General features: G+C 38.6%; 1 protein-coding gene across 7 annotated transcripts in view; it reads right to left on the bottom strand.

Annotated features, from left to right (window-relative positions):
- ANKRD44 (ankyrin repeat domain 44) overlaps positions 1–16,594 on the bottom strand; it is a 145,520-nt gene that overhangs the window by 17,247 nt on the left and 111,679 nt on the right. For all 7 annotated transcript variants that reach the window (XR_014317764.1, XM_082763358.1, XM_082763362.1 and 4 more), the window contains exons 17-18: positions 5,736–5,807; positions 2,880–3,081 (exon numbers count right to left, since the gene is read on the bottom strand). Coding sequence is in view for 6 of the 7 variants with exons in the window: in XM_082763358.1 (XP_082619484.1) it covers positions 2,880–3,081; positions 5,736–5,807 (274 nt within the window). In the remaining variant the exon portion in view is untranslated. The remainder of the gene's footprint in view (positions 1–2,879; positions 3,082–5,735; positions 5,808–16,594) is intronic.

Here is a 16,594-nt window from a genome sequence, read left to right as displayed (position 1 = left end):
TTAGAATAGATGCTCCCAGAAAGTATTCAGAGCGGACCCAGTGATTGCTAAACATTACAGACCCTGCAGGGAATATGAGCTTTGCCAACAGAGCTACAATGCTACCCTAGGGAAACATTTCCAATGGATTCCCCAAGCCAGACAGAGGAAAGATTGGTGGTAATAAAATTATATAGGGAACATACAATTTAGGCTAAGGAAACTCTCTATGTTATGAGGTAAAGAAAGCCTGTTCCCTGAGGGGAACAGACAAAAAAATAAATAAATAAATAAATAAATAAATAAATAAATAAGAAAGAAAGAATACTTCGTTAGGTGGATTATTTCGCTACTAAAGTTACAAATCCCTTTACTGAACGGAGCTCTGCAGAATCCTGTAATCCAATCCACCAGTTCAAGTCTCCTTAACTGCTCTGCTCAGCAATTCTGCTTGTGCAATCAGAAGGAATGAAGGCACACACGTTTAAGGGGATGGGCACACATGCCTTTTTGTTTGTTCCACTGCACAGTAAACGCATGCAAGTATTCACTTTTATGCATTCAAATGCATCCTGTCACTCAAAGGATTAATTCAGCAAGAATTCTGTTAGATTTCTCAAAATATGCCAGATTTCCTCTTACGCTTGCATTGCAAATAAAAAATGTTGAATACTGCAGTGGAACCATGCAGGGTTTCCAATAGGTGACATCATTCTTTGCTAAAACACCCCTAAACAAAATGTTACGAAACAGCATAACAAAAATCATCAGACTTCAAGTAGCTTTTTGTAATAGCTGGAGATGGAAGCTTTACTACTTCAGGATTTCCACAGAATTCTGCACAGCTGTTGAGTGCAAGGTCGTAAACAGTATCTGATTGGATATTTACCCAAAATTTTCATTATTTTGCATTCTTACTTTGCATTCAAAAGCCTCCAAATTCATGACAGCGATAAACGTTATTTTCTAAGACTTCAAATACTCATTTTTTCTGTGTAGTATTTTCCTTTCTGCTTAGGGTACATGTTCTCCATTTCTTTATTATTGCTATGGGTAGGGTTTTCCTGCTTCTTGCCTTTTCTCTCTCTCTCTCTCTTTTTTTTTTTACATATAAATTTAGCTTATTTGTTTTACTGAAGATTTAAAGAAAATTCTGCTCGAATCCCTGAAATTTTTATTATTTTTTTTAATTTTGTGAAACAACAACAACAAAGTCACAGACTAGAGAAGTCTACAATTGATCTTCCTGCTGGTTCTACATGGAAGGCACTCACACTTCAGTGATGAGGGCAATTTAAAAAATGAACTAAAATAGAAATAAAAACACAATCTGAATTTGTATGAAGGTAAGAAACGTGTCTACTTAAAATAATCCTTCTATTCAACAAACCTACTCAACTCTATTTAACAAATCTGGTCAACGAATCCATATTTTGAGTGGGAGCTGCTAACAAGAATATGGCTTTGTAAGCATTTAGCTTTTTCAGTAATGCAGAATACTCGAAGTTCAGCTGGGACAAGAAATCTATGCAACTATAACCAAGATTTTAAATAAATGCAAAATCATTGCTAGCAGCGATGACATGCCAGACAAAGTCACAGCTTGTTCATGAGATCCCCAGCTAGGTTTGAAGTGGCTATAGAAAAGTTCTTGACCAACTCAACTGCACTTCTGTGGCAGCACTGATCTTGACTTAAATTAATTAAACCAGCAGTTTTAATAGGGTGGGATCATCTGGATTTAATATTTTGTGGTTTCATTGCAAACAAATGAACTCCCACCCCCCCCCCGAATTCTGGTCTCAAACTTCTGATTTGTGCACTGTGGCACAACATTTCTATATTATGACTTTATTGTGGGTAGCAATGCACTTGGTTTTATGCAAAGTCTATGGTGGCAGAAGACATTTTTTAGTATGCTATGAAGACTTATTGCAGAAATCTCTTCAATACTGCAGGCAAAATCAATATAGGTCAATTTGACTTTATGCTTCCAGGCTGCACAATCGTGATCACAGAAAGAGATGGTATATATATGTGCATGCATTTTATTCTAAGCAAGATGAAAAAATACACAGAAAGACAATTAACATTGTTAACTAAAAAAAAAAAAAAAAGTCCAATAAATTATTAATTTTACTTCCCACTAGAGGTCACTACTATGTTGTACAGAGTTCCTCAACAGTCAGAGGAGCAATATTCCCTTTGGTGCTGCTGTGTATTTAACCAACAGGTACATATTAAATAATAACCTTTAAATAAATGGCAAATTCTACATTTTCAGTTTCCAGTTAATTATGCAATGTGTAGTACTCAACACATGGTGAATGGAGCAACTCCTAGCAACAGCAAATTCACAAGCTGGTGTAGGAGAATAACATCTGAAAGAGGGTGAATTTCTGCAGAGCTGCCACTGCGAAAGGCTGAAGGTTTTGAAAACACAACAATTTAATTGCCACCAGAAGCCTACCTGTATTTTCAACCTTTCTTCCTTAGGAGAAGCAGTAAAACAATCATTATCTCTTCCCCTGCTTTTTTTTGGCTGAAGAACCATTAAGTGAAGGTGTTGTAGAGGAAACATCATACATCATAAAGAGTAGGTGGTAATAGAGAGGTATGGAAAAGCAGAGGTAAGTAGGTAAGGACTGAGCAGTAGTGGTATAGAAAAATATGGTATTCTGTGAAGGAGGACTGATCCATGGGGACAGAGGAGAAAAAACAAGGAAAAGACAGATGAAGAGTTAACTGCTGGGCCTCGGCAAACAAGAAGCAGTCCTCAATATACGTCAAAATCTCATTCTTCTTAGAAGAAATATGCATTGGAAATCGTAGGTGAGTAAAGTTAACAACATATGTGTTACAGGGTTCGTACCACAAGCGTAGCATAAGTCCACACTCACCTGAAGCGTGCAGTGGGGTCCTTTTGGTGACGTTGTCTTTTACAGTGACCGAAGCACCCTGGCTGATGAGAGCTTCCACGCACTCTGCATGCCCTTTAAATGCAGCCAGGTCCAAAGCAGTGCGTCCTTTCTCATCCTTGATATCCAGATCTACCAGGGACTGGAGGAGTACCTCCAAGGCTTGGTGATGACCATTATAGGCCTAGAAATACGAAATGAGTCATGTAAAGAACACAACTCTCGCCTCTCAAAGACTTTCACATAAAACACGAATAAGATATGCCATTGTTGGTCTCCCAAACACAGTAGAAATGATAGTTTTCTTGACTCCTTATGACTCTTCAGCTTGAAAGGGCTTTTCCAAATTACATTGTGGATGATACAAGTAGCTACGACACTCAAAAATTCCTGGTTTTCATGGAGCGAAATTATGCTTATTGATTTGCTCTGACCTTCTAATACAACCCAAGGTGAGGAATAATTCAATAATTCATCAATTCAGTACAGACTAAATTTCATTTAACCTTGTAGGGACTGCTCTCCTCTACTGGCTGTTAGACTCACACAGAAGATCCTTTTTATTTACACATGAACATAGAACTAGTGTTACTAGAGTTGAAGCACTTAATGACAACAGAAGAGAAATACTAACACAAAATTAACAACCAGCCACCAAACTTCCAGGTTAAGTAGTGGTGGTAGTAGCTTGCTTCTAGTGACCATTCTCTAAAGTTTAAAAGAACAGAACAGAGTAGGAACCAAACAGTGGTTTCCCTGTTAGACCAAGAAAGCTACTTCATAAAAGTAAAAAGGCAAAGGCAGAAAAAGCAGAGGAAGCTGAGGGCACAGAGAACTCATATCCCAGAAAACACCCTGATGCAGTTGTTAGATTTTCTTCTCTATTACAGTTTTACTTAGAAAACAACCAGCTATAACCTGAACTTTGACACAATATGAGTGCCTATCTTGAAGGTGCCAAGCAGACAGTAAACCCCCATCATCTCCTTGAAAGGATAAAGTTGATTTCTTTGTTTGTTTCTTTTTGGTTTGCCTGACAGTCACTTACTTAGCCATGACCCTAACCAGGCACTATAGCCTCAGAGAATGGCAGATCAGTGTTTCATTAGCTGCTAGTTCACCCCTTTGTTTCTAATTCTTAACTATTTCTATTCTATTGTCAAATATCTGGAAGCAGAGGCCATGGCCACTGCTCCATATCAGCTGTTTAACAGGTCTCTGTGTTTTGGTGTAAGTTCACAGCTTTCTGGACCACCGGGTAGAGACATTCAGAGACACTGATATATTTGTGGAAGGATAGCCACAGGCACCCCAATAAATGAGAGGCCTTGAAACAAATGTCAAAGATACTTCTGGATACCTGCAGTTAAAGTGTGAGAAATTGTAATGTTTTATGTAAGCTTTTCTTTTTTTTTTTTTTTTTTTTTTTAAATTTATTGTGTTTTTGGGGCATCTTGGGTAAATGGACTACTGTTAAACAGCAACCAATACAACAGGGAGAGACACTGGCAGTTTCCCTGCAAGGATTCTTTCCAAGAAAGACTGGAGAGGAAATGAGCTTGCTGTCTGGCCAGCTGCAGGTCAAGTCCTTTCCCTGCACAGGAATTTGTGTTGATGACAGTACAGGTTGTAACCCCTATTTTATCTTGGGACAATCTCCTTCCCAAAGTAGTCAAATTGCAGAGGAAAAGAACTGAGGGTGAGAATTGTTCATTGGCAAACTTGGTCCTTTTAACCAAACTGTTCCAGCTCTAGTTCCCTCAGATTATGTGTGGATAATTCAAATGCCAGGTTGGAGCTGTTATGACTGACTGGGAAACAGAGATATGATCACTATAGAACTAAAATTTGATCCTGTTTTCTACACAGCAGCTTCATGGTGAGGTTGGATATTCAGTGAAGTGCCAGTTTGTGTAAGACATGTGAGGACAGGCTGAGAGAGGTGGGACTGTTCAGCTTCAAAAAGAAAAGGTTCAGAAAGGTTCAAAAAGACAGAAACAAATTCTTCTCAGTGGTGCCCAGTGACAGGACAAGAGGCAATGGGCACAAATTTAAACACTGAAAATACCATTTAAATGCAAGAAAAAACGTTTTTGTCATGGGGATGGTCAAGCACTGAAACAGATTGCCAGCAGAAGCCATGAACTGTTTGTGCTTGGAGATTTTCAAAACGTAATGGGGCACAGCCCTTGAGAAAACCACCTCTAACTGAACCTGCTCTGATCATGGAGTAGATGATTTCCAGAGGTCCCAGCTGACCTACACTATTCTGTGATTCTGTGCAAGAAGACTCTGGGAAGAGGGCTGATGAATCTTGAATCTCAGGCTCTTGGGAAAAGGAAGCTATTGAGATCTCTGAGCCACAGGTGCTGGATCCCCTTTTGTCAGCACAGTGACTACTGCATACTCCCAGGGCACTTCTGGGGTTTAAGCATGTGTTATCACACCTGGCTGTGCACCAGTTTTTACACTCTGCATCTCTCCAAGAGATTATCAAGAGCAACCCATTCCATTGTCAAAGCCATGGGCTCAAGCTCCAGTTTCAAATTTATGAACTAGTTATAAAGAAAAGTTGTGACTTGCCATTTAATTTCTTTACAGTTTGTTTCTTCTTCTACAGTCTACCTGAGTATTACAGTCAATAAAAGCAAAGAGCCTCAACTGCCAGAAACTTAATTAACAATTCCAGCCCAGAACCTGATTTTGTTACATGTAGACCTACACATCTCTTTACAGCTGTTTCAATATCAAGTCTATGATTAAACCTGCTTCAAAGACAGAGGTTAAGGAGTTATTCTAGGAGATGATCATCAAACATGTTACACGTCTCATACTTACAGCTAAATGCAAAGGACTTTTCGTAGCTGCAGAATCTGATTCCTCAAATATATTGTTGGTTTTTTCCAGAAGCTGAAAATGGAGGGAAAAAAAGTCTTAAAACATCTTTGCAAAACTTAGGATAAGGTCTTACAAACTATAAATCAGTAGACAAAGAAACTTGTTTTTCCACAGATGTCTACATTGAATATTGAAGGACAGTGAGAAATAAATACCTCACAGCATTTCCTTTATGTATTCTCAAGTCTGTTTTCCCTGTGGGATCAAGTTATAAAACTAATTTGAAAGCTTGTCATGAACATCCTCATCCTGATTAATGAGTTTCCCTGAAATCATAGAGACTGCTTGCGTGAGAACTGAACAGGCAAAAGGAAGAATTTGTGGAGTAGAGCCCTGTGGTGGTGGTACCGTGCTGGGCAGCTGAACACCACAACCGCTCTCACTCCCCCCTCCCTAGATGAGGAGGAGGAGAAGTAAAGTAAAGAACAACTCACGGGTTGAGATAAGGATAATTTAATTAAAGGGAAAAATTATTGAGGAAAGATCATTATTAAACTAAACAATTTAACTAAAGGAAAAGGGAAACGGGAGGGGGAAAGGGAAAGAAACAAAACAAGTAAAGGCTGTGTGGAAGTGCAGAGGAAAGAAATTACTCTCTACTTCCCACAAATGAGCGATGCCTGACCACGTCCTTGCAGCAGGGCCTCAACGACGTAGCCGGTGTTCAGGAGGAGGCCCAACGTTTTCACAATGAGAGCCTCCCCCTCCCCTCTTCTTCCTTTTCCCACCTTTTATTGCTGAGTGTGACACCACATGGTACGGAACATCCCTTTGGTTGGTTTAGGTCAGCTGCCCTGGGGATGTTTCTCTTCCCACTTTTTTGCCCACCCCCTAGGAGGGTTGGAGAGAGTCCCGATGCTGTGCCAGCACTGCTCAGCAGCAGACACAACACTGGGGTGATCCCACTGCTGTTCTGGCTCCAAGTGCAGAGCACAGCACTGTGTGGGCTGCTGCAGGGAACGTTAACATCCCAGCCAGACCCAGTACAGTAAGTCAATTTGCACTGGAAAAAGGGATGTTGCATGAATACACAGATAATGCACATGCAAGCCATTTCTGATAGATGGTGGTCTGGATAATTCTTACATATATTATATGGGAACAATTATAACTGTGCTGCTAGTCATTTCACAGTCATTTTTTATAATTTATCAAAGTAGAACCTGCTTCTACAATCGCAGACTTCCAAAACGCAACACATTTGAACACCTTGAACTCCTAAAATGGTTAACATCTAATAAAATGCAACATGTTTTTACGATTCTCTTCATGGAAAGGGATCCCAAAGCATCTTAAGGCTTACAAATAGAACACTTCTGCCCAATCATAAGGAGGAACTATGGATTTACTCTGACCAACACCGCATGCCACAACAGCATACGGACCCTGGCAACTTACCTAGCTGAGGTTGCAAAGCAAACGATACACAATATTGACAAAATATTGGGAATTCAACACCTTTTAGTAGCACTGCTGGTGTGCAAGACATTTTACTTGATAAGTACTCAAACGGCCAGTCTCCAAAATCCTTTGTAACTGAAAATTAATGTTTAAAAAAAAAAAAAAAAAAAAAAAGTAGCCAGAAACTGTAAAAAGCAAAGAAAAGCATGACAGGTAACTAGAAGTGACTTGTAATGTTTCCAAGGTTACAAGTCAGGTTTTCACAGTGTTTTTTATAATAGGGTAAACAATTAACTAAAAGCCTGAAAAGGGAACTGGGAGTTTTGGTGCCAATCTGGACTATTCTACAGTATGCCAACATGGAAAACTCTGAAGAGACCAATGAAAGCCTACAGTTGGCACAGAAATTATCAACCCTACACTGCAAGATGATAGTATGTAATGAGTTCATATATACCTAAACTTTTGGTGTAACAAGTCAGTCCTTACCAGACCTAAATCAAAAAGAAATTGATCCAAAGTATCACAAATCTCACATTAAACAAGGACATTAATCAGCATCGGGGAGGGGGGTTGGGAAGGAGGGGAGGGAAGGTGGAGGGACAAAATGGAAATTTAAGCAGTAATTTTGTTTATTTGTATATTTTGAGCCTAGTGTCAGGAGCAGGAAAGAAAAGTGTGTTAATGCAAATACTGCTCATAAGCAACTGGGTGCATTTTTTAACAGGTAATACTAATTTAACACAATTTTACAGCTAAGGAAGAAAAAAAAAAAAGAGTCCCACACCATTTTTGCAGTAGATTTGGGGCAAGGTTAGGGAAACACATTTGGTATTTTGGTATTTTCACATGGAACCACATCCAGTTTAAAACATTGTTCTTCTCTTATATTTTAGATGGAAATGGGATGAAGCAGTAACTCTGAATACATGGTCATGAATTCTCAGTTATCACAAACATGCGCTAAAGAGGTAGTAATTATAAGTCTTATAAGATTTTTCTCCAGTAGGTAAACAAACTTTAAAAAAATCCAACCAAACCCAAGCACTAAGCCTGTTTTCCTGTTGGTTCCATACTGGCCTTTATTCTGAGTCTGTAAGGTCACCACAGAAGACTAATTTAATCACTTGTAATTACATTGATCATCATCTGTTGAAATTCCAAGATCAAAAACTTAATAATTCTCTCTGGAACAAGACAGATAACTGCCTTTCGAGTAGATGAAAAAAAGGGAAAAAAAAAAAAAAAAAGAAAAAAAAAGAAAATAGACAAAATTAAGGCTGTAGAGGAACAAATTGCAGGATTGGAGAGCCCCTCACAAAAGGCATATCGATGGCTTAGAGTTAAAGCAGCTTAGACTGATGCAGACTAAGCTTAATGAGCTTATTACTCACAAGGCTGAGTGTCTCCATCATAAAGTCAAGCACAAACAGGAGCTTGATAGCAAACTTCGTAGCTCCCACATACACAGCCTGACAGAGTGAGAAAAGATCACAGAATCATCTAGGTTGGAAGAGACCTCCAAGATCACCTAGTCCAACCTCTGACCTAACACTAACAAGTCCTCCACTAAACCGTATCACTAAGCTCTACATCTAAACGTCTTTTAAAGACCTCCAGGGATAGTGACTCTACCACTTCCCTGGGCAGCCTATTATAAGGGAGAGCAAACACATGATTATTATGGACACATAACTAATAATTTTCAAGATGTCTTGTCAGGCACAGCTCACAATTAAAACTAAGTCATCTGATGGATACACATCACATCACATGCAGGTTACCTGGCAAATCCTCCAGCTTCACCAGTGTTTCCAAGAACACGTTCACAATAAATTTCCTATACTTGTTATAAGAGCACATAAAGTGATCCTTACAGCTCATAATGCTTCCAACTTAGGGCACGCTTGTAAGAAACTACCCACAGTTGCACCTGTTATTAAAGAAAGTGAATTTAACACTCAAAACCATTTTCACTGATGGTCCTGGCATTTTAAATCCCCAGACCCTGCAGAACAACTCCAGTGAGCCTGCTGCCGTGCAATACCTGCCTGCTGCAAGTTGGCCGATGCACTTCTCTCAAGACCGACAAGTACGGGTGCTTTACTATCAGGTCATTGTTGTGGCTGACTGGAGAAAGTCCAGCACATCTCATGTCTCATTCCTTGTGCCATTGAGATTATGCCTTTCAGCTGATTACATTTCTACGTCTTAATTGTCTGTAGATTTTAAGCAGATGTCAGCACTGGCAGAATTGTTCAGATGCTGCAATCTGAAGTGGTGGGCACTGTCCTCTCTGGTTAGGTTCTAACTTTTTAAAAGGTAAGGATACCCTTACTCTTTTTTTGCCCTTTGGAAATTCCCAGTACTACCCCGGCACTTCCCATAACAGCACTATTTAATGCTGCATGTCATTATATTGGGAAGTCTTCTTCACATTCAGGAACTTGATGCTTTGGGAGTAAGATGCAGGCAAAGCAAGATAAAACATGTCAATTACTCAGTTCTATTGTTACAAGGTAAGAGCACTACAAGACTACTATTATCAACTGTCTTCTCTCCCCCAGCTCCATGTGAAGATTAATGACATTTAGTTCTCACAAATTTATTTTATTTGTACAGTAAGGACATTTACAGACATAAGAGGATTTACTGCTTGAGTTTACTTTGTGGTTATAATACAGGATTATAGGGGAGAATATGGTATAGGATTTTTTGCTTCCTTTATTTTTATTATTTTTTTTTTTTTTTACTTAAACTTGCCAGTTACTGACGCAGGATAGTTTACATAATTGTCCTTATAGACTATAATATATTCTGAAGTTCATCTCTGTTTGGAAAAAATAGCTTCATGGAACACCTCTGTAATTTCGAATTGGAATTAGACAGAAAAGGAGATAATACTTTCATCATGCATAAAAAGTTTAAGCTACATTTTTAAAAGGAAGATGTCAGAAACTACTTCAAACTGTAATGATGGGTGCTATTTTAAACCCTAAAAAGAAAGAGAATGCGATTCTGCACAAAACACCATGCACCTTCACCTCCAGGCACAACTATCTATGTGCACCACTGGTAGATATGTCAAAGGTTTGATCTGACCATCACTGACATTAAAGTGACTTTGCACAGAGGGTTTTACCATTTTAGTATGGCTACTTCTACATTCCAGCACATATAACTCCAGCACTGCTAACTAACTTCTTCAGAGCACCATATTTAGGTGCTACTGATATTAACCGTAAAATGGCAAAACATCAATTAGTACCAGCTTTTAATGTCACTTCCCAAACGGAATAAAAATATATTCTCTAGGATGTCATTTTGAATCTTATCTTTCCTGATCAATTGCAATAGATAAGTGTCTGTACCCAGGGAAAACAGCAGCAGCTTCTTTTGAATGAAGATTTTTTTCCAGCAAGTACCAAGCTCAAGATCAAAGACTGTCATCAATTGTTTCCAATTAAATAGAAAACAGTATTAAAATTAACCTCTATACCATTTTATACCGAGGAAGCACATTTTTAAATCTCAGATTTTTTTTGATTGTTTAATTCAAAGGTGAAATTGTACAACCATATCCTCATGGGAGACAAGCAACTCTAAAAGCTCTCTCCATATTTGTAAAGATAAATGGTCCAATTATTTTAACTTGATCAGATTAAAGCCAATATACTTCCTTAACATAGCCTGATACGTTTTTCCAGAAATCAGACATTAAAAATCTGACCAACCAGTGTTTACATCAATTTTGCTCATGTGCACAGATTATGGGTGAAGTTAACATAAGTACATAGAAGTTTGGCAAGTGTTTAACTAGACTGAGTCTGAAGAAATTTATTAGTCATTGCATGCCCCTTTTTCAGCACAACGCTTACATAACCAGTACCTTACCAGAACAATCACCACCACGCAGACAGAACTTACCTGGCATTTAGGGAAACAAAGTTCAAGCCTTGAAGTATATTTAAACCACAAAATTAAAGCAGACCTCCAGAGCCTAATCTTTCATTGCAGCTCTTCCACTTAATACTAAATCACCTCATATTAAGTCATGTGAGTGCTGTGTCAATGCCATACAGTAGATTCTCACCCAGCAAATATTTGTATGAAGCAGGACAGCTCCAAGCAAGAGTGAGAGATGCTCTCCAGTACCAGCCAACACGTCGCTTACCGAGATGTAGAAATTCAAATTCTTTGTTAATCAGAGCAGAGATCTGAGCCTTCATCTTCCACACTTGAATCACGTATGTCGTGTTTTTTTCTGAACAGAAATTGATTTTACCTCAGAGGTTCTATAAAACCTCATAGTTTGGTTTAGGACCCCCTTCCCCAGTGAAAGTTTTGCAAAATTATATACATTTCTGTAAAATGTATAAGGAAAGCTTTTGTTCAGACAAGTTATTTCTTAAAAAAAAATATAAAAAAGTCCTCTGTAGCTGAAAAATTTGAGCTTTGGTTAAATGTATTAGCAGTCAATTTTGAAAACGTGCTTTTCAAATGTATGTTTTGCTATTTTCTTCTCATTTATGTCTCTATTGTGAAATACACACAAGTGTGTTTTAAAGTCAGACTCACATAAAGATGTTTAATTCAAGTTCCTTCTTTAAATCACTTTGAAAGTGGTCACACAGTTCCAGAAAACAGACAACGTTGGTTCCATTTCACATTACCAAAAGCAAAGCTACTTTAACATCCAGAAAAGTGTCATGCCACTCAGTACGTGCACTTGACTCATAGCTACTAAGACTGTGGAAAAGCAACAGACTTCTAGCAAAGCTTGAGCCTGTAAGCAACAACAGTGAGGTAATCTACTTAAACCAAAGCAGCATACATGCAGTTGCTTGAAGTATGTGGCATGCCAGTTAGGAATAGTGATTCTTTCTTCTTCAGGCTTTATAAGAGTGAATACAAGCACTTGCAAAATAGTAAGAAGTTTAAATAAAAACCAAATATACAACATGCAATTGTTTTTCAATTACTCACTATATCCAATGGAGTTTTGCTTCCAATCTGATTAAAAACGTCAATTAGAACAGTTAAAGACATACTCAACTATGATGGCAGTCTGCAAGTGTTTGTGGGGTCTGTTTGCTTGTTTTCCTCTTTCTTTGGAATAAATTGCGTTGCAAGCATTGCACAAACAGAATACTTAACCAGGACCTGATCCTATATGCACCCATCTCTACTCTGTCCACTTATGGTTGAAACGCTCCTGAAGCCACGAGACAACTGCCGCTGTGAATAGCTACCAGTTGCATTACTTCATATGGGAAAAAGGGAAAGAGGAAAATATTCAACAGGAATGTTTACAACCAATCTATTCAATTGACAAAACAGAGATCCAAAATACACACTGTGGGAGCCTTTGCCTAATGAAGTGAGTTTGCTTTTAAGCCTACAGATACCAATAAACGAGTGCCAGTTTCTTCTTGAAAGTCTGCTCATGCAGGCAAACATCTTCTACTGAATAAAAGAGACTGATTACACTCCCAAAACCCCAGCACACACAGCTCTTCCTGAGCTACAGTCTAATGCAATGCCATATGCCCTTTTCATTGGATTCAGTAAATTAGAAAGAGTCACATTCTGCACACGTTTACATGTAAACACCACACACACATACACACTCACAGACAGGTACTTGAGGAACAGCACAAGTCCACAACTCCTTTCCAAACTGAAGGGAAACTGTCCCCTGCAGTTCTGCAATGGCCTTGTTACTCTCTGTCAGAAGACAGCAGATGTTAGTGCTTTGCTTCTCCCCGCCAGGAAAAAAAATAAAAACAACAACAACAACAACAACAAAATGACCAAATCTGTCAGAGACAGAAAAGCCCTCAGACATGCTAGGCAATACTCTTTTCCTACAAGCCAAAGTGCCAGCAGGGTGCCGAAGCAAATGGTGAATTCCTGTACTCCCACAGAGTTCACAAGCAGCATTAGCATCCTTGAATCCCTTTTTAGGATCAAAATTATATAGTTTTGAAAAAAAAAAAAAAAAAAGCCAATAAGCTAACATATATCAGCATACCTAGCATATATTTACTCCTATTGTTAGTTTAATTTGTGGGTACATATTGAAAAAATACTGAAATCAAAACTTAAGTAACTAAATCAATCTACCATGATCTGGGGATTCTAGGACTAAGAGAGAAATTCGAAGGTTTGTTAAGGTTATTTTCAAAGGATTATGTTCTTAAGTTCTTTTCTTCTTTTGCATTCTGCTTTTAGATCCACTAGAGTTAATGATTTCGAGCTTCCTCTGCTCAGAAAAAAACCATAAGGACGGGTGTTTACAGCCAATGAGTTTGATAGAAAGGGTCTCTGGTTCTGGTGCACTGAGAGCTGCATGCACAACCACCAAGCCTCAAATGCCAGCAGCTCCAGTCAGCTCCAACTGGTGCTTGATAAAGGCTCATTCCTTAAAGGAGTATCCAAATATGTGTATGGTTTTCAGAATTCTCCACCTGTGGAGTCTATTTATTTAGATAATTGTTCTGTGTATTTTTGGAGTTTTATTGGTGCTTTCTTTATGAAAATAAGCATCTGAATTCCTAACTGTAGCAACTAACTTGAGAAAAAAAAAATAAAACTTCTGTGCTGCACATGAAATAACAGCTCGGATATTCAGAGCTGACACACACGAAAAGCCATCACAGAGTTCGTTATGCAGTCATTCACCACACGAAATCACTGCTGCTTTCAGACAAAATGCTGCCCTTTCAGAAGGATGGAGCCAAGGAGACTGTGAGATATTCACAAAGGAGAAAATCCAGAACATAGCCCCTAAATGAATAGATTCAGGCCATGAAGTGGCCCAGGGGCTGCAGCTGCACAAGTGTCTGAGCCAGATCCTCATGTGGCAAAAGGCTATTTAATGCCTATCCCAACCACACTTGTGATTCACTCACCACTCATTACCAGCGTCCTGCTCTCAGATGGATAAATGAACAAATTCTTGTTGATAAGAGATGCATGTGGTCAGTAGTAGCTACATGAAATACCTAAGGGGTCTGAGATTTCTACTTCACAGGTTAAGGAGCAAGCATTTGAAGGCACAGATTGCTTTTTTTCCCCACTGGTAACAGCTGATCTAATAAAAGTTTGCTCTTCAAACTTCACAGCATAGTTGTGAGGGCCTGATACCAAGAAATCTTCCTGGTGCACGCAGATCTTCAGGTTACCTGCTTCAGTAAGACACACAGACCGAGATTTCCCTTTCAGACATGATTTTCCATTAAACCACGCTCTCCTCCCATTCTCAAGTGAATTAGCCCCTGTGGCAATTCAATTTCTGTTAGGCAAAAAGTGAATTTCATTTGCTAATGTAGCTTTGCTAAAAAGAAGAGCAGATTAAAAGAAAAATAACCATCAATTCTTACAGTCAGAGAAGAGATTTCACTACAGAAGAAAGACACTTAATTCTGTTTGCCCTGACATAGCACAGGAATATATTTTTTACCAGCGCAAAGTGCCTGACTGGCCCTCCAGACTGCAGTTTAATGTGAAATTACAATTTAAATTTCACTCTTTCCACACCAACAGGGATTTTGTGATAAGAGATTGTTTCAGTGAAACATACACTCCCCCCCCAAACTACTGCAGTCTGGTGATGTGATCAACTCTAACTCTAACATACCAGATAGCAACCTTGACCAATATCCCTGACTACCGAGCACCCAAGAAGTCAGTCCCAATCTAAAGAAACATGAGGTTATATTTTAGAAGCACGAAAGCAGATGAGAGAGACTGAGTTTTACTTGCTCACAAGCACACATGCCCAGCACTCAGCCTTTAGGAATGGCTTGTTACAGATGGAGAAAGAATTCAAGAATCTACTTCCATTCTTCTCTTTTTAGCAACATCAGGTCATTCATTGCAGAGCATCTGCCCCACTAACATCCCAGACAATCCAAAGCTCCTCAAGAAAACCACTTCTGGCACCGGACTCTGTGGTTGAACACACAAACACAAACCTTTTCCAAAGGATATGGCCTTTTCACTCTTGATCCTTATTTCTCCTAACACCTCTGCTCTCCCCACAAAGAAATTTACCTAAATTCCTCCCAAAATATCGGTATCACAGAAACCACAATTTTCTGTAGGTAAACCAGAATTTCCCAAACTGTACTCAAAGGTGTAAATATTTTGTCATGCTAGGAAGTTATGGTGCTTAAAGCACAGATCAGACTCTTAGCTAAGGAAACTCCACTAGAGACTTCTTCAGATATTTTTTTTATGTGATCATTTATTTAAGTTAATTTAGGTACCTGTTATAAAAACCAGAAGGTCAGGAGAAAGAAAAAAATTAGTCTTACCAGCTCTTTGATACATTTGACATGTCCTAGAACACTGAAAAATTCATTAACATTTTGCTGTAGTTCAATATCGTGCATATACAGAAGTACTAGGTACCATTACTCATAAAAATCAAACTCAGTGTTGCATCCACTTTGCCTTAGTTTTGATCAGAATTAAAGCTCCATATTTTAAATGCTCTTCTTCCTGTAACAGTTTTATGCCCACAAAGAACCCTCTTGTGGAACAAGGTAAGATAATTCTTAGATATTTTTGACTACAAGTTGCCAATCATAAATTAAAAAACATTTATCCAAGTGATAAAACAGTAAAATAAGTTCATTTGACAGTGAAAAACATGTTTTTATTTCAGTAATCCTGCATGAAAAATCTCTTCTTCAGGGTAGAAGAGATTGGAAATATTTCAAAAGGCTATTCCATATGACAGAGTTCCTGTGATACAGATTAGTGGTTCAAAGTTAGCACTTGGACACCAATTTATCTGTTACTGAATCTGTGAAGTCAAAACAAAAAATCTGCCGATCTATAGACATATTTACACTGGAATTAGTGTTGCTGGGCTACCACTGTTCCTTGAGCAAGAACATCTGAAAATATGCTCAAAGCAAAATTACCTTTTGAGGCTGGTCCCAGCTTTTTTGCCATTGTGGATAAAAGCAATGAGGGGAAGAAAAAAAATCAATGTAAATGCGATGCCTGTATCAATTAGTTAGTCACTGTTACCAAATATAAATAAATACTAAACTTGGGACTTGGTAACTCCCTAGATCTAAGGGACAAATGCTCATTGCACAAAACCAGAGTCAGCTACTCGGACAGTGGGTGCAAAGATGAGTCTTGGTCCTGCTGCTGATCAAACACAAATACTTTTTGATACATCTAGCTCTTGTATTCCAGAGAGACAATGAGCTGCCTATCAAACCCTAAATACCAATGGCAAAATCATAATCCCGATGGACCCCATGGTCCTCAGGTATACAAGCTAGTACACAAAGTGGTCCTTTGCAGACAAAAAGCTAAAATCCCTAGCAATGTTCTTTCACACAGAAACACAAAACAGCTGTATGGCTCTAGCT

This window comes from Aythya marila (genome assembly GCF_965140915.1).
Source record: "Aythya marila genome assembly, chromosome: 6".
Lineage (NCBI taxonomy): Eukaryota > Metazoa > Chordata > Aves > Anseriformes > Anatidae > Aythya > Aythya marila.
This window is presented reverse-complemented; position numbering and strand designations above follow the sequence as displayed.